This window comes from Scatophagus argus, chromosome 1 (assembly GCF_020382885.2).
Source record: "Scatophagus argus isolate fScaArg1 chromosome 1, fScaArg1.pri, whole genome shotgun sequence".
In the NCBI taxonomy this organism is placed as follows: Eukaryota; Metazoa; Chordata; class Actinopteri; family Scatophagidae; genus Scatophagus; species Scatophagus argus.
This window is the reverse complement of record NC_058493.1, coordinates 2,419,355-2,439,204: the sequence shown is the minus strand read 5'-3', so window position 1 is coordinate 2,439,204 and position 19,850 is coordinate 2,419,355. Positions and strand designations below refer to the sequence as shown.

Here is a 19,850-nt window from a genome sequence, read left to right as displayed (position 1 = left end):
CAGCTAAAGTCCGTCAGCCTTGGATACTAGCAGGAAAGAACCTGCCTTGTACTCGAGCTAAGGGAGCCTAGGGACCATCTTACCAGGAAGGCAGAGGTGGCTGTCCAACAGGGCAACGGTGGAGGGCTCAGGGAGAGGTGGGCCAAGCCATCAACCATACACCTAATGGAAGCTGGGTGCAGGGACTTCACTGGGAAGTCAGTAGTTTAACTTCTCCATACTTCTGGAATGACTGGGCTGAACCTCCAGAGGACCATCAAAGAGCTGGCCAAAGAAGCCAAGAAAGGAAGCTACTGGTTGTGGCTACAGAGGAAGGACAGTGTCTGGAGCTTGACACAATTTGAATGAACTGAAATTAATTCAGAGCTCAAGCTATCAGAACAAGAGACAGATCAGAGTGAGCCTGAGTGGGCTGGCCCCTGAACCACCATTCAAGTAAGTAATGCTGTGTTAAATGAGTGGAGTGAATGTGGTTTAAGTAAAGCCTGCATCCTTTCTTGTTGTTGGCACTGTACCACTAGTAGCTGGTACAGCTATGAGGTTTAGTGGTAATTAATCCCCTAGACTAAACAACAAATTAGTCTCAGCTGTGCTGTGACACCAAACTGATGTCGATAAAATTTTGGATCAAATTATTTTGTGGCTTTAAAAATTACATAGTAATCTATACATACTCAATTCTGCCATGATATTCTCAATGCCATTTCACTCCACCCAATATCCACAAAATCTCGACACATTTAGATTTTCTTGATTACAGCTTTGAAATTGTTAATCAAAGAAAGATTACATGACTGAATAAAAGGAGGGCACACTGACCTCTCATTCATCTGTTCACATACACACTCTCAAAGTCATGGCAGTGAGCTACAAGGTGCTGGTCTAACATTTGTGGTTCAGTTTCTTGCTCAAGGACACTTCATTTACATGATTTCAGGAGCTCAGCTACTACTCAATCTGCTGACTGACAACGGTTAAAGTTCATATGGTAACCATGGTGACAACTATGCACTTCAGCATGTGAGTGCAAGGATTTTCCAGATCAATAGTCAAAAGCAGTTAAAACTGGTCATTGCTCATTCATTCAATAATTAATTTCGTTTGGTCCTTTTTAAGTTTGTGACACACAGTAACCATCAACACCCGCAAACGATGCTGTACCTTTTGATATCTCATTTGTTCTTTCTTCACTCATTTTTCATTATTTATTGCATGCTGTCAGTTAACAGTCTGTAACACTGATAATGTTCATTGTGAGTCATTTCTTCATAAGATAGAGAAGCCACCAGAGAACATACATACACATATAAAAAGCAGAATGACCTGCCACCAGGCACCAAGTTTCCACATGGGTCTTGATGATGCCTTGATGATGTAGGAAGACACCAAAACTGTTAGATCAGCTCATGTTTACTTCTCTGTGTTTGTATGTAGAAGACCATTGTAACTAAAAACTAAACTAACCAAAACTAAATGGCAGAAATATTTTTTTTTTCCCCTTGGTCACTTAGGCCTCTGGCAGATTTACTGACATAAGACCTGTGTCCACATAGCATTGTTTTTCTGGCATCAAAATACTAGCAGGGGTTTAGACACTTGTGTAAACTTAGGTTTTGTTTCTATGACAACAATATCTAATATCAATATCAATATCTAACAACTCCCATTGTATTATTGACATTACTGTTTGTGCACCAAGCCAGGAGAAGAAAAGACTACTTTGCTTTTTACTTGCTACTGTTTTTTTCACCATGAGCAATGATGGGAGGATACTTGCCTTCATAGTTTGTGTGGACTGATGACTGTAATGATGATGTCCTTGCTGTCACTGCTTCATATAACAGCAGTGGAGCAAGCAAGATGTTGGTGAATCACAGACAACAGCGAATACACAGTGAATATCATCAACTCATCCAAGGTTTGCTAATAGATGAAGCCTGGTTTCAGGCGCACACTACCTTCAGGGAGATGATCAGCTCTCCAGAGTGTCAGTGCATCTCTCTACGGTGAGTTGTGTCCACTGGCCATTCAGTCACAGGGTTAGCAAAACTGAAATCTGACAAATAAGAGGCTGACCACATCTGCAGGATACATTTGGTTTTACTTTATTTTTTCATTGTCTGTGGCTCAAAATTGATGCATGGGTCAAAATAAATGCATGTCGCTGTAAAGTGCTATATCTCTCAATGTATACCTCAATGAAAAAGAAAATGCTCACTTTGTTCGAATTCTGTGATCCATAATAGGACTACATACTACTGCGTGTAGTAAACATTTTTATTGAGTAGGTTTAGGGTCAATATTCATCAATACTGAGAACATTTTGGAATCTAAAAGTTGTATTATCCAAACATATGGGAAGTAAATGAATCATGACAAAACAAACAGCAATTAAATGAATGATGAATAATGAAATAATTCAAAGTCTGGAGAATTCAACAACTGGTTAGAATTTTTTTTTGTCTCACATTGTAGATTCATTGCAACAGGTGACTCCTACTTAACAAATACTGTGCAGTGGCACATATAAGGAATATAAAGGAATCCATTGGTGGTAGAGGAGGGAGTTGTTCACATTTTTCTCCTGATAGAACCTTGAGGGCCAGGCATCCCTCTGTGATGCAGCAACACCTCCAGTTACTGCTCTTCTTCTCCTTCTCCGCCTTTTGCTCTTCCCTGTACTTGTCCATCAAGTATTTCTACTTTGTTTGGCAATGTCCAGCTAAAGATACTCAGATAAGTAACAGTGTGTAAAAAGAAGCAGATTGACATAAATGAGGCAGTTAGTTAATTTGATTAACTTAACTTGACTGACTCGCACAGCTAAAAATGAGAATCCAATGCATAGGCAGATTTAAAAAATCAGCAACACAAAAAAGACGGGGAGCTCTGATCATAGACGGTATGCAGACATGGGCCCATAGATTGGCAGTCACAAGGATATCTAACATATAACATTTTTTGTAACAAACTATGAAAAAAATGAAAATGTAATTTCAATGGATTTTTACATTGCACACAACTGCTACATGGAACAAATCACCTTGTAGTGTTGTTACTGGGCTGCTTCCAGCCCAGTAATGCTGGAAGTCATCATTTGACAAACATTTCCATTACTTCCACTAGGCCTTAAATTAATTTGCGGAGAGTCCAGCGTTAACCTTTTTACATTCTCAACATTCTCTTTAAACATTCAAACAATATTTAAACATTCTTCAGTGTTAGCTCAGTGATGGGCTCTACCAAAGTGAGTACACTGCTTTCATATCTATCTGAACGACACTCTCAGAGATGCTAAACAATATTTATGGTCATGTTGATATTATACAGAAGTCCATTTAGAGAAAGGCTTACCAAACACCAGATGCTGGTGAGCCATGTAATTGTTTTCAATAACTTGCTGCAAGATTAATTACAATGGTATTGCTGCAAAGATTTACATTATTCTCGATCTTGACAGCTGCACACAACCCTGCCACACTGCATACTATAAATCATTCAGATTAAGGTTTTTCTATGAGTTTAGCCTGCAGGTCTATAATGTGTGAGATTTAGGCTGCCCTCAGCCCCTTGCCTCTCTTCTTAGTCCAATTAAAGGCTGCTTAGTCAACCTGGAAATGAACAACTCCAGCTCTGATTGAGCACAGATTTCTGATATTGTTTTCAAGCAAGAAAAGTAATATCAGTTGTACAGTAGGAAGATGTGTGGTCTGTTGGACAATACATTTTTCATAGTAATGAATTTGTTAGCAATTCTTAGTGTGCAGTTGGTGTGCTCATCACTTACCAAATCCCTATCTTTGGTGGCAGATGTACTAGATGAAACTTATTATTTAGGTATAAAATCATAACTTTTTGATAACAGCCAAATTCACCTAAATGTATCCTAATTCATCACAATGCTCTGCAAAAACATTTTTCTGTCCATTATTCAGCACCATAACTCAGGAACAGAACGGGAGGTGAACTGAACTGGAGACACTAAACTTTGGTGTCCACCTTGAAACTGTGTATTGTGTAGATCTTCTGTACTGTCAGGTTGAAGATGTGTGTGAGACGTCCACCTTTTAGAATTTGTAGCTTTTAGAATTTGTAGCAACATTCATATTTGAAACATTTTAGTCCAGCACAAGAACATTGGTTTTGATGATATGGAGCTTCAGGTGATTGACATTGCACCGTGTGATGAACTCCTCTGTAAAAATAGTTAAGTTAAGACAGCATGTTTCTCACCGGAAATTATTCACTGGAGTCATATATGTCGTTTTGGGCAGATTTTCTCTAGATTTTCACTACATTATCATCGAAGGATGATAGTCAAGTGAAAAGGAATTCATCTATAGAAAAAAAAAGTTCAAGTACTAACTACAGAAAGTTAGTTGTCATTAAGATTCATCTTTAACTTGTGTATTTTTTTTCTTTCTACCAAATGAACTGCACTCAATATGTGAGTGTAGGGAGGGGAAGAGAGAGTCTGTAACCATAACTGTACAAAGGTGTACAAAAAGAACCATTATTCTTAATGAACAGAGAAAAAGAAAACAGATAAACAGGACCAGATAAGATAAGATAGACCTTTATTAGTCTCCCACTGAGGAAAAGATCCACAAGGTTTGTGCTCAGACAAACCAGACAACACTGGCATAAAGAACACTCCATTCTTTATGCCAGCTTTTCTTTTAAAGGACAGTGGTAAAGGAAGAGCGTCTCCCAGCATGCACTGGGCTAGACCCAGGGTACAACCTGGACAGACTTTATCGAACAGACAAGCACACTCACACCTACAGGCCAATGTAGATTATCCAATTCACCTGAGCCTCGTGCTGGAACAGTGTCAGGACACCGGGCCCAGAGGGATTGCAATGTAGTGAGCAGGTGCCAATGTGTCCAAAAAAAGAGCTTTTCCATGTTGTAGGGTGGTGATCGTGGTGGGGGGTGAGGGATTAAGACTTTAGGATTTAATTACCAAGAAATGCAGCAGTGAAAAACTTGAAAATGATCACTGAGGTACTTGGCGGACCTGTTCTACAAGAGAGTGGTTGATTTTGCTGACGACAGTTTGATAAGATTATTTTATAGGCTTTTATAGAACTGCCAGTGTAGAAATGAACAGGACATTGTGATGATTACAGCATGTAATCATTAGAAATGCAGTAGTGAAGCAACAACATAGTAATAACAGATAGACCTATTTCAATAAAGGAAAACAAGAAAGTTGGAAAAATGTTACTATTTTAAACAACCTTTGTGGTCTTTTGAGTGTAGTGTCGGCACCACATTATCATAGATGTCACTGTTTTTCTTAGCAAGACCCGTCCTTGTCTGCCTCCAAAGCTAACCAACCCAATAAACTATGGCGGCCAGTCAGAGGAAGAGTAGGTTGGGTCTTGCCAAGCAAAGCAGTGGGATCCATACTAATGTGTCAGCACCACATGCTGTGCCTTGCAAAGAGGTGTAGATTTCAGAGTTTGCAAGGTGTAGATAAGTGCACTGTAAAAAGATGCAGGCCTTACCTGAACCATAGTGAACTTGACTAATTTTCTACCGTTGGACCATGTGTTCCCTGCAGTGTTGCCCACTTGACTGCGTGATTGGGGCCAACCTGCTGAGGTTTATTCTGGCCTTTTTCCCATTTTAACTACTGTTTACTGAGCTCCACTTTAGTGGACAGAACCCAACAGACAAAGACAGAACCCAAAGCAACATACTTCAGGAGTGAATGTTGTTGTCCATTACAGCCTGAACAAAACATGTTCCTGTTTGTTCATCTTCTCCACACCATCTTCATGTGTCATATCTCCACTCTTCTGTCTCGCACACCTATGACGTCTGCCCTCTGGCAGGCTTAAGTTAGGTAAGACTGTCCTTTTCAAAATTTACAATCAGTGTAAAATGGTAAAATTACATGTTTAAACCTGTGTCCATGACAACAGGCAAAAACTAAAGAGACGGCAGGCTGATTAAAGCATCACTTTGTGTTTTCCCTCTTTGCTGTAGGAAGTACTGCTGATTTTTCAAGGGCAGTGGTGTCATGCTTAAGTTTGATATTTCCCTTCTTCTGCAATACATACAGACAAGTTGACTATGCTACTGAAAACTAGCTTATAAGGCCTCCAGCTGCGTCTGCACTCTATTGAGTCCACTTTTCTAGTTTTGTTGATGTGATCAGCTTACTTGTTTGGCTGTTTATGATGCATATTCATATGAAAATGAAGAAAGATGAATAAAAATATTTTGCACTTGATATGCACTTATAAAACCTCAGAGAGCTCTATCAGAATGTTATTTTATGTCATTTATATGGGCCAGCAATCAGCCAGGCAGAGCTAAAGAAATCAATATGCTCCTGGTAGTAAACATTTTAACATGTTGTTGATGTCTCATATCACTTATTATGTTAATTTCAAAGACAGCAAAATCAGAGTGATCATGTTGTACATTGTTTTTATTTGTTTTACAGTGAATGAAACACAACAAAAAGAACAGGCATTCCTGCTGATGATCTCGTGAAGTCACTGCAGGACCTTTGGGGCGTGTGACATGCAGAGATGTGCTGGGATCACATCATCTTGTTAACTAATACAGAGAGTGTGAAAGCACGGGGGATATTTGGTATTGCTCGATTGTCCAGTGAAGGTGTAGTTACGTCATTCTAAGAGGAAACAAAGAACTGCATCGATCACACAGAATAAAGGACACTCTGACCGGAAATAAGACATATTGCCTTCACAATAAAAGTTTATCCCGGTGTCTATTTCTGTGTTTATTCACCCAGCTTTCATTACACTCCACAGTCTCATATGTAATATTTGGCTGTAAAATTCAATTTTAATTTTTTGCAAATTAAGTAGCTAGACATTTGCATGTATCAGTTTCCTAGATTGAATGAATGCCGGGCATTCGCTCAATGTATTTAGATTATGTATACTGTTCATGGCTGTATTTACATTTACCAGGGGTGGTTTTACTGCAAAACCCGTAGAAATAATTTGGTCATTTGTTTAGATTATGGTAGCCTAAACAGTATAAAAGGTATAGTAGGCCTGCATGTAGCTCAGTTTTGGTAAATTCCCACAAAGAAATACTCAGTGTAATCAAATATTATTTTTAAGAACATCAGTCTAACAATCTAGTTAAAAATGTGTAGTAATTCTTACCTATTTGTTTGCACAGATTTAAATACAGGGTGACAATTAAAGGAGAATTAATACCAGAAGCCGGATGTAACAGTCTCCAGATGCCCTGAAAACTGTCAGTATTTCTCTCTTACTTCTCTTCATTCTTAGTCAAATATGTATTTTCCTATTTACCCACTAAAATGATTTTTACTATGATGGCTAAACAGCCAAAGGAGCTCCACTCAGACTTGAACAATTCCCACATAATAATAGATAATAATGACAAAGAAGAGCACTTACTTTCTTAAGTAAACGTTTGAAAGCAGAATTTTTATTGTGGTATCATTTTACCCACATTTATTTATAACGAATGAATACTTTCACAATCACTAGTTGTGGAAAAACTAATTCTCGATTTGCTATCAGGCTCTTATTTTGAAAGGAGAAACCGGCGGTGTTAGTGTCTTATCTTTGCCTTTTGACACTAGTTAGTTTTCAGCACAGCATGTATTTTCAATCCCCGGACAGCTCCTTCACCATAGCAGCACAGCTGTGATGGCAGGAGTGCGGGAGGGAGAGGAAAACATCGGACACTGGAGGCAGTCCAGCCTCCTCGGACTCACCGGGTACAAAGATCCGTTTTTGACATCAAAGCCAACAATGACAGCATTTTTTTATTTTATCACCATTTACCTGTGCGCGTTTATGTGAGGATGTACTGTTCGCTTGATTTGCCTTTTCTTTCTTCACTCAGACTGATAATTGAATAACTGGAAGAATTGAAGTTTGTGCTGGCGATGCCCGTCCTGGATGCTGCGCGTCCTGGATGCTGCGCGCTGCGGATTAGGAGCCAGCTGATGTTTGATTACGCTACGAGTTTATTTTACCTTTTTCTTATGAGAGGCGTGCTGTGCCGCAACGAGCTGATCGAATGATTCTCCTGTCTGTTAACACATCTCAGAGTGAATAACGGTCCATATAATGTGCAAAGATAAGACTGAGGTCTCCTGTGCTCGCGCCCTGCCCCATTCGAGGCTCTGCAGCTGCTGTTACCGTCGGAATGCAGGCGGACTCACTGTTACCTGGTCCGGTTATGAGCAGCAGGATCAATTTTACGTCGACTATAGTCCTCGTTTTGAGTATGTGTAATGCAATCGGCAGAGTGTCACTTTGAATTGGTTTTTATATAAAGTGTAAAGCTTCCTCTGGGTAAGTGCGCATCCCACATTATGTGACGCTTTATTTGTCCTCTGTCAGAGCAAGAAACAACACATTATTATTAAATAAACATTTAGATGCGTGTTGTTCCCGGGTGCCAAGCTTTGCCAAGCTCCTGAGGTTAAACCCTCTCTGTAGGCCTGTTCCTGTCACCCAGCAGCTATGGATCCCCTCCCAGAGTATTCTCTGTTCCTGGTCCGGATCCTGGAGGAGCTGGACAATAAGCACAACACCATGTCCTATCAGGACCTGTGCAAGTCTCTATGTGCTCGCTTCGACCTGGTGCACTTGGCCAAGCTCCGCAGCCTGCTCTTCTACACGGCCTGCCTGGACCCCGCTTTCCCGGCAACCCTCTTTAAGGACAAGATGCGATGCTCCATGGAGGACCCGCAGTCCAAGAAGCTTATGGTGGCAGCAGACATCGTCACTATGTTCAACCTAATCCAGATGAATGGGGGTATAGCCAAAGACAAGCTGCCCACAGTGCACAGAGCCAAGTTCCACAAGAACCATTCGGTGGACCTGGGCAGGTCTGACACTGATTACAAGTTTCAGGACCGTGACATGGGGGTTGGTTATGAGCACATGGATCACCCTAGGGATGGACACCACCACCACCATCATCCCCACTGCCCCCAGCAGCACCCTGTAGCTCAGAGCGCTGCTCCCTGTCCTAAATCATCAGAGTTCAACACCTGCCAGCAGTTTATTCCCACCTCAGACCCTAACTTCCTTCTGGGTGTCAGCAAGGATCTGAAATGCAGAGCAGCCTCTCTGGACAAACTTCACCATCTGCCCCAATACTCCAGTGGCAGTCCTCCCTCTCCAACCTGTGAAATGCAGAGCACTTACTTTCCTATGGACATCGACAGCGAGTCCACCACTGACCAAGAGTCCCTGCGGCACATCAGCCAAGCAGAGCCCTTCTCAGTTCACTCCTGCATCAAGAAGAGGAACATCTTTAAGGAAGACTTCCACAATTTAGTGGCCTTCTCACCACAGGTTTGTGTATATTTAGAATGCTGCTGAAGGACGTGAGATTCAATGTTCATGTGCCTATGCTTTTGTCAGGCTTTGAAACATTCATAAAAAGAGGAGTAAAAAAAAGTATTTTCATTAGGATATATTGTGTTGAAAAGCAACACAACTGAGATTGCACATTATTTTGTGGAGAGTGGAGAAATAAGTCACAGATTCATATACAGTATAAGGAGCTTATATGTTTAAGTTATTTTTCTATATTTCATTAATTAATGAATTTGTTTATAGAGAGCTCCTCAGTGTGAACAGATTGCCCCATAAAGGCCATCATAAAATTTGCATTTTTTATTTAACTGGCATTCACAGCTATCAGAAAAATGTAGTGGAATATAAAGTAAAATATTCCCCTGTGAACTGTACTGAATTAGATCCGAAAAGAAGTATAAAATGGAAAACTCAAATCAAGAACAAGTACTTGAAAATGTACCTAACTGCAGTATTTTAATAAATGTTCTTGTTAATTTCTACTGTAGGAAAATTCTGTTGAAAATGTCACATGTAAAATATATCCTGGAAAACCACATGAGAAACAAATATTTTCCCATGCAAACTTTCATTTTTCACAAGTTATCGGCTTTTTCACATATGAATGAAAATTTCCACGTGTGAAATTTTCCTTTTCACAATTGAACTACATACGTTCAAATGTATTTGCTTTTTTTATGCTTACATTTAATTTCCACATGTGGAAATCATTTGTTTAATATTTGTCATTGCACAATTCCTCTGATTGTAAAAGGATAAATTATACACATATAAGTTGAATTAATGCATTGACAATCAAGCAGGATTCTCACACTGTCTAACTGATACACGACTCTTATTGGGTAATGGTACCTTTAGTATGTACAGAATACAGATGTATGTACAGAATCTTCCAATTATTAATTCCTGATTTTTATTAGTGAATAATACCAAGTTATCCTAACGCTACCCTTTAAACCCTTTATGAGGGTCTGAGGGTCAAAGACCCATAATCGAACACAATTTGCTCCTTCAAATATTTTTTCCCTTTCCTGTGTATCAGTTCTTTCACCCAGTTTTTGTAATCAACGTGCATGGAGGGCTCCACAGTTTTGTGATCATTTGTGAATTTTGTAGTTACTTTTACACTGTCTGTCTTGCTGTGTTAGTGTGTTTTAAAGACCACTCAGTCCTTGTCTGCTTTACTGTTCCAGGTCATCACCACTGATTGCAAACGGGGCAGTAAGGCTGCTGACGCCTACCACAGGAGGGAATTGCACAAGCCTGCCACCTTCTTCAACCACAGCTTTGAACTGCCCTACAGTAACCCCTACTTTGAGCCGACACTCAACTCCCCTCTTCAGGACAGACGGAGGGTGAAGCACGAGAGCCTGGACGACTTGCAGGCGTCCACATACTTTGGTCCGACCACGGTCTCTGAGTGCGTTAGCAACAGGAAGCACATTAACAAAGCAGGGAAACAGCCGCCATGGCCGGTGAAGAGCCTCAGTCTCAACACAGAAGAGGGGCCACCAGACTTTGAGAGGTCATTTCTGAACAGCAAACCAATCAAAGAAAACCACCATTGCAATATCAGCATCATCAGCACTGACAGTGAGCAGCATTTTCAGAGCCCGAAGGAAAAGGTGGTAGCTTCTCCATCCGGCTTTGCAAAGAAAACAAACGGAATAAAAACAAAGGACATAGCACTGATGGCAAGCGGGCCAGCAAGTTCGGACAAAAGAGACGGAGCAAAAAGGTTTAGGGACAAAAATCTGAACAGTCCATCCTTTCAGGGAGGGGATAGCTCCTCCAGTGTTGGGACTCAAACAGAGCAGGGCGAGCAGAAGAAGGTGAAGGAATACCCAGCTAAGTACAGTGACAGAGAGAGACACACCTTCAAACAGTCTGATGAGGACTCCGAGATTGTTAGTGATGATATAAGTGATATTTTTCGTTTTCTCGATGATATGAGTGTTTGTGACTCTCTGGGCATTGTCCAGCCGTCATGCTACAACAGTAATGGGTCTCTTTCTCAGGTAACACTGAAATCCGAAGGCGACAGCTCCCCTGAGCGCAATACAGTCAAACTAGCCAAGTCCAAGCTGGACCGTCTGTTCCATTCATTGGAAAACACAGATGACGAGCTCAAATCGAGTGTCTGCAAGCTGGTCATGAGAATTGGCGAGATCGAAAAGAAGTTGGAGTCTCTGTCTGGGGTTCGCAGTGAGATCTCCCAGGTGCTCTCCAAACTCAACAAGCTGGATGAGAAGATCCAGGAGCCTGAGGCCAATGGGAGACATGGTGAGACAACTTCTGCATCTGTGCCTGATGCCACCCCTGAGCCTCAACCCCACCCCCATCCACATTCCGACACCACCCTCTCACCTCATGTTTTCCAGTGCCACACCACCGGCCACAATGTTAAAATGTATAATGGCTCCTCGGGGGAGTGGTGCTGCTCAGATGGGACTAACAGCGATAGCCTCAGAGTAAAAGCTCTGAAGAAGAGCATGTTCACCAGGAGGTCATCCCGCTCACTTAATGAGGAGAACAGTGCCACTGAGTCAAAGGTGTCCAGCATCACCAACTCTCCGCGGGACTGGAGGACAGTGTCCTACTCTTGCCACCCTGGAGATGAAGCCAAGGACAAAGACAGAGACAGAGAGAGCAAGGACAGGCACCGGAAAGCCAAAGAGGTAGAGACACTGTAATTCAATTTGTATTTAATTTTGACAGAAACATACAGTATTTGACATGAGTAGGGTATGAAGCATGGATTTAGTAAAGGGAAAAATTACTCTCTACTCAAGAGAGGTATCAAATATAGATAAATGCTTGCAAAGTATGGAAACAGAAAGAATAAAAGTGAGAAACACAAGGAAACACAATGGGACAGGACAGCATATAGGATGCTCTTGCTTTTCATGCTGCATATAAAGTTATGGATAACATTTTATCATTTTCAGAGGAAGTCACAAGTTTTTGTTAAGCAATATAATCTGCAATAAGAAAGAAAGAAATGTTTAACGCTGACTTGACTTTTGGGGTGGTCCTGATTAATTTAAACAAATGGAACATTTTTCATTGTTGGACCCTTTGCAATGAATTTGGTTAACGAATTTTTACGGATATATTAGGCTGGTGGACTGCCAGATGGCTTAGTTGGTAGAAAGATGGCATACTTCAAGGTCTCATTTAACGTGACTCAAGTTAATCCTAAATACTTGTATTGGAGCAGATCTAGGCTAATTGTAATTCAGTTCAATTCATGTTATTTATATAGAGCCAAAATAATGAAAATAAAATAACAAAATAATCAATTAAGGTAGTGATAATTAATTTTAGCCTGGCTGAAAAAACACACACAGTCATAAGCTTCTATTTCCGTATAGGGTTGATTAATATCAGATAACGCCCCACATAAATCATATGGGATTAAAACAGAAGTAGAAAGGGCTCTGTTATTGCCATGTGGCTCGTTTTTCCCACATGGCATCTCTCACAGCCAAGAATGCACTGTACCAAGAGTTCAGCTGTTTGGTTCCAAAAATGGAAATGCTAATTGGAAGCTACAGTTTATGAGGCAGATGTACCTTTAGAAAGATGAAAATTAATAGCTTCTTGACTACTCTGACAGCTTCATTTTTACTTCAAATGTGTAGGTCAACATTTTTCTGTACGCGAACAGGGCTGCAGTCAGGGTATGGTTAGTCTAGTTTAGCAGGGGGGAACGTCCACCTGTCCAAAGTTCATCACGACAACTCTGCTGTCTTACTTCCACATAGTATCCAGTTTATCTAGTATCTAAAATGCAGCTTAACAGAAACATTACAGGACATTACATGGTGGTTTGACAGGGAGTAACTGGAAAAATGTGTTTTTCAGGGATGCACATTATGTTTTTTTTATGAGCAGCATTTTCAGAGCCCAAAGGAAAGGGTAGTAGCTTCTCCATTTGGCTTTGCAAAGAAAATGAATGGAATAAAAACAAAGGATAAAGCACTGATGGCAAACGAGCCAGCAGGGTCGGACAAAAGAGACAGAGTGAATGGGTTTTGGGACAAAAATCTGAACAGTCCATCCTTTCAGGGTGGGGATAGCTCTTCTAGTGTTGGAACTCAAACAGAGTAAGGCCAGCAAAAGTAGGTGAAGGAAGAGAAACATTACAGGACAAGTAGTGGTTTCACGGAGAGTTACTAGAAAAATCTATATGTACTTATTAGGGATGCACATTATGCTTTTTTTTCAGTAGGCAGTAGAGTCAAATAAGGAATACACATGATAACAATAGATTTGATCAGTGAGTTAACTGTGATGGTTTAAGGCTGCCACCTGAAGACATGAATCAGATTATTTCTGGTAAGAAGGTAAACTCTTTGGCCAGATATTGCTGGTGGATGTAGCTTGTGATGAGGGACAGCAAGTTCTGAATTTTAAAAAAGGGGGAGAAGTGGCATCAGAGAGTAGTAGGTTTGGGAATGAAAGTGTGGTGACCAGAAGAATTGACGCTTGACTGATGTACATGTGTTGATCCGTCGATCCGTCATCTATAACTGCTTATCCTTTGATGGATGTGGGAACTGACCTCAGCTGCAGCTGGGCAAGAAGTAGGACCCTAAACAGGTCATCACGCAGAAACAATACACGGGTGAAACAATACACACAGTTGTAAAATGCTTGAAAGAAGAAAGTCTTTGACAAAGCAGTTTTGTACTTGTCAGTGTTTATCAAACAGCTGTAGAATTCTACTTAGTCTAGTCTCAACATTAAGTTAAATATTTAAGATTTTTGATTTCACTTTTTGCAGTGTTGAACAGATATGAATTTGAGAGTATTTTTATTTTTACACTCAAATTCTGCTAGAACCCTGGAATTATTACTGCAGTAATACACATCTGAGGTGTTACATACCAAACTTCAATGAAATCAACCTGAACAAATCTACGTTATGCGTATGTCAGAAATGGGAACACTGAAAGCAGAATCTGTGCAAATTTCTGACACCAAGCAGTGAAAGCCAGAACAGAGAAATGATCATACAGACAGAGGTGTGTTGTTTCCTCCTCTTTCACACACACATGCCAACATCCTGTGCATCACTATCAACATATGAGGACAGTTGGAGAGGTGAAGAGGTCAGAGATCTGGTTTAAGGGTTTCAGGGAGAAGCAGACCATAGGCACTACACATTATATATTTATTTTGTATTAAAATTACACATACTATAATACAGTACCATATTTAGAGAGCACAGTCCTTGTTCCAGCGTATCCTAAATCCAGCTCCTTATTTAACTCACATGAGATTGATATCAATCTTAACATCTCACTCTTGAAGTTCCAAAAATATTGAACTTTTGTGTTAGAGGTTTTTTTTTTGTTTTTTTGTTTTTTTTCCCAGCTTAATTGTTTTGTTCCCCACACAGCCCTGCTGACTGGAGACAGGCTTTTAACACACTTTGTGGAAATGTCAGAATGTGTCAGCAGGTGTTAAATACACTAGTCATTCGCTGTGACCTTTCTGCAGGGAGCTAAATGGAGCGTATCTTAATTGATATGGGGCCTGACCCTGAGCTGTCTTTATGCAGCCTTTTGCTATGTCAGCAGATCTCTTGAGCAGCTGTATACCATGCCAATGTCATGTTACAAAACTGACCCTGGGAGTGGTACCTATTTATTTACCCCTGCTTTTTTAGATTTCTTTTTCATTCATTTAGAGATGCATGTAATAAGTGAAGTATATCCCACAATCACTGCTCTAAGATACTGTAAAGGCACTCTTGTTTGTACAGATTCAGATCAGGCAGGCCTGAGTCCAGATAACAAGAAGGGTACTAAACGTTCTGTGGGGGTTGCCTTTAGCAGTCTAGCAGAGGGTAGCATTGATGACGGCAATGAAGAACAGCTGTGCAGCAAAACTGGCAGGAGAATCAATCAGTAGACCACACCCAGATCCAGAAGACACCTAAACACACACACACACACACACACACACACACACAGAGAGAGACAGGGGAAAGATACAAAATGGGGAGCAAACATCAAGCAGGGGAAAACAAAAACAGAAAGGAAAACCAGAGGGGAAAAAACAAACCCCAAACCCTAACAGGCAGCAGTAATATTTCTGCGTTTACATTAGGTTAATTGGCCACTCTACATTGCCCTTCGGTGTTCATGTTTTATTGCCTGTCTTTGTGTATCTGCCCTGCAGTTGAGTGGTGACCAGTCCATTGTGTGCCCTACCTCCTGCCCTATTGTCAGCTGAGATTTTCAGCCATCCATTTTAATATCCTCACCCACTCCTGGGGCCTGTTTCAGAAAGCATGTTTAATGAAAACTCTGAGTAAGTTAAAGGGAAATTCTAGGTTAACTGTTAACAGCAAGGTAGTAAAGAAGGTAACTCAAACCCAAGACAAACCTCTTTCTTGAAATGGACCCCTGGAGTGTTGCCTAGATGGAGCCTGTCTCCACTGTGTACACCCAGCCATACAACCTTCATTTTACCCTGTGATTACTGTGCTCGTACGCTGGTTCATCCTGCAGCAGGAAGTAAATATCCTGTAGCTTAGATGTGTCTCGACAGAAGCCTTGTTGATTTATTTCACCTCCTTCACTCTCTAACAAATACAGTAAAAATAACATTTGTAATCAGTGAAAGTGTCTAGATATTTGTGATCAGACATAATGTCAGTTTCTGTGTTATTGATCTGGGCTTTGACCGACTGAAGTCAATAATCACATTTTTTTTTCATATTTTTTCAGACGTTAGGATGACAGCACACTTATTGCACTCACTGCACACCTGTATGGAAACAGAGTCATGTTCGACACAGGCAGTTCATTTACCTTATTATACAACTTTATACGCAAGTCTCATTACATTTTCATTTAGTGAGAAGCTTCATTGTTTTCAGATGTGCTCCTGCAAACTCACTCTCATGTTTACCTGTGGTTTTGATAAATTCATCGTAACGTACATTCTCTCTGTGGCTCTTTACTCAGACAAGAGGAAATAGCACATGCAGTTGCTTTTAGACAAGTATGACACAGAGAAATAAGATAAATCAGCCTATGGATTCACAGACAGTACTTTTTAGTAGGATCAGTTTGGGGGTGCTGCTAGCTGCCAACTATTTTGATAACTGATTGATAATAATAATGTCAAACACTTGCTGGTTCCAGCTTCTTAAATGTAAGGACTCGCTGCTTTTGTGTTCCATTTATGACAGTAAATGAAAAGGCTTTGAGAATTTTTTGACGTTTTATAAACTAAAAGATGTATCAGATGATTGTGAAAATAATCAGATTAAACAATAATAAAAATAATCAGTAGTGACAGCTCTGTGATCAGTTCATTGTTGATTCTTCCCTGCATGGGATTTGTTGACTATAACAAAATAGAAACTCATGGAGATCAGTGTCAGACAGTGATCAGAGTCCTTTATTAAGGCCTCCTAATGCATTTATGTGTAATGTATATATGTCACACGAGCATGTTCATGTGTCTGTCGCTGTGTACTGATCCCTACTGCTTGTGTAACTAGTGATGGTGGGCAGTGGTGAGATGAAAACAAGTGCAAAGCATTTAAACCACACACCACACCCTAAGTGATTCATACACCAACACAACGTATGAAACAAGCCTTCAAAGGTTATGAATACCAAGATAAACTTGAAATCACTGGTATGCTGACAGCCACGTGTATAGCCTCCCAATGAGGTATTTCACAGGCGGTGATGTACCAAAGGCTTTTCAGTCAACATCAACCCATGTGAGCACAATAGTTGCAGAGCTGGATGATGTATGAAGAATAGTCAGCACCTAAAATGACCAAATGATGGAGCTGACAGCTATCAGAAGTGACTCATTTTGGTTGGAAGTTTGGTTATTTACACATGCAACATTGCAGGTCATCAAATCAACATCTCTCTCTCTCTTCAGCAAAATGTCTATCCAACCTTTTTTTATTCGGCTTCATCCATCAGGGTCGCATGGGGGCTTGAGCCTATCCCAGCTGACAATGGGTCCTCAACTGGCCGCCAGTCAATTACACGGCTGACACACAAAGACAGACAATCACACACACTCGCAGCAATGGAGAGTCGCCAATTAACCTAATCTGCATGTTGTGGGAGTGCCTGGAGAAAACCGATGCAGAACATGCAGACTCTGCACAGAAGCATCCAGACTGAACCCAGAATCCTCTTGCTGTGACTGCTAACCACTGCGCCACCGTGCAGCCACGTCTGTGGTTTAGTTTAGTTAGTAACACGGAGCAGGTAAAGGTCAGCTTTGTAGATAAGCAGTCTTTGAAGCTCTGGCAGGGCTCTGTCTCACACATATGTCGGTAGTTACAGATGAAGGGCCACATTATTCCTTAGGATGTCTCACGACCTGGTTGTTCAGATAATTTTATTATAGGTATAACGTTATTATAGCTTTGTAAGGCTAATTAATAACAACGAGAAGAAGAATCAGCTTTATTGACAGTATATATTTATACATACAAACACTGAATTGGTCTTCTGTCTTCTGTTGGTCAACGTTCATCTTAACGCTAGCTAATAAATATTACAACTAAAAGTAACTGATGCTAAATCAAATGACTCTCAAAAACACAACACACAACACAAAGTTAAACTATGAGCTAAAACTAACATACAACACAACAACTGTCTAAAATCACTAACCTACTAAATACTCTAAACAGAACTAACCATAAAATATAAAACACTAAAATATCTATGTTAACAGTACAATGAAACAAGTCAGTCACAACATTAAATCTGCGTAATCTGCTCAAATCGTCGGCAAAGTGCCCAGGTGTCATATGTGTAGATTTTCAGTCATCCTGGTCTTCTTAAGTTGGGGCACCATTTGGAACCGACACGTGACTGCAAGAGGGTTGAATGGGTTGTTGCCCTGCACACAGCCATCATGTGACTTGTTAGTGTCTCATGTGTACAGGTGTGAATGATACAGTGTGAATGATACAGTGTGTCAAGATCCGGACCTGAATTGATCAGTAATGCAACTAAATATCTATTCAAATCGATTATCAGGAGAAATTTAACAGGGGCAGTCGTGGATCAGCGGTTAGGGTGTCGGACCCGTAACCGGTGGATCGCTGGTTCGATTCCCCGTCCCGGTGTCCATGGCTGAGGTACCCTTGAGCAAGGTACCTAACCCCCACGGCTCCCCGGGCGCTGCACGCGGTCGCCCACTGCCCCGGGTTTGCTGTGTGTGTGTGCACGTCACTTGGGTGGGTTAAATGCAGAGCACGAACTTCGTTGGAGTTTCATCTTTCATCTTTCATCTTTCAACATGAGAGTACAAAAAGTAATGTGGAACACCTGATGTGGGTATTGCTGTATTGATATCAATATGAGCATTATATCAAATTTATCAAGACAGCTGGTAAACTCGAGATGGTTTTGAGGTTGCATTAACTGGAGAACAGGAAAAAAATAGAAATAAAGGCCTGCCTTTAATATAAGCAAATTATCTGATATTTTTCTTAAATTGGACCTGAAATAGTACTGTTATCCTTAAATGTTTCACACAGTCCTCCTAATTAATAACATGTCTTGTGTTACCCTTCTTAAACCACATTAACATTATTGTTGTTCTTATGAACACTTAATGAATGTATTGAGATAGTCTAGTGGACACATTTCCTTATTCACAGCTGTCTTCAGATTTGTGTCAGTAGCTGGGGTTCAGTGTTAGTTTGTGTCAAGTTGATGAATCTTTTGAATTCTTACAGCATAAAGTTCAGTTAAACTGGGTCCATGGTATCTGTAACTGAGATGGCTGTGAGAGGAACAACCCTCACAGCTAATTATTTTTAATTAGACTCTCCCCATGGAAAGCATTATGTGCACTCTTAAATGACACTGTGATATAGTTGTAAGAATTTTTTTCTCTGTGGTGCAGAGCAGTGCAAACTCCCTATTCTGAAAAGAGGACAGCCAGGAAAATGATCCTAATTATATTGATGTTACAATGAAGTGTAAATGATTCACATGGGGAGACCTGCTTTTCACCCTTTTTCAGGGTAATCTCTACCAAATCTCCTAAACTAATTGCTGCTTGAATTGTATTCACAAAGCTTTGTTACAACGCAGGAAGTATGACATGCCTATTCACCAACAGCAACACATACCTTCAGACGAGCTAGAAACTTCAGCAGCATTTTTCTCTGGAAATTCTCTCCAAACTGCACTAATTGCTACAATAATAAATTGTCAGGAACACACCCTGGGCATGAGGGGAGTTCACCCCCACCCCTTTAGGACACTTCAAGATAATCGCAAAACAGATTGTTTCCATAAATTATCCATAAATCACTAATTTCTGATCTAGTTTCCAAATAAAAGTTTTTGTTGTTGTTTTTTGTACTCAAGTACTGTACTCAAGTAGAGTTTTCACATACTAGTACTTTATTTGAGTATTTCCATTTTATGTTCTTTCATACTTCTAATCCATTACATTATGGAGGGTAAC

The 19,850-nt window shown here is 40.5% G+C and overlaps 1 protein-coding gene across 2 annotated transcripts in view; it reads left to right on the top strand.

Moving 5' to 3' along the window:
* The first annotated feature begins 7,938 nt into the window (after positions 1-7,938).
* minar1 (membrane integral NOTCH2 associated receptor 1) overlaps positions 7,939-19,850 on the top strand; it is a 32,370-nt gene continuing 20,458 nt past the window's right edge. For both annotated transcript variants that reach the window (XM_046389818.1, XM_046389737.1), the window contains exons 1-2: positions 7,939-9,338; positions 10,556-12,040. In XM_046389818.1, the coding sequence (XP_046245774.1) occupies positions 8,499-9,338; positions 10,556-12,040 (2,325 nt within the window). In that variant the 5' untranslated portion in view covers positions 7,939-8,498. The remainder of the gene's footprint in view (positions 9,339-10,555; positions 12,041-19,850) is intronic.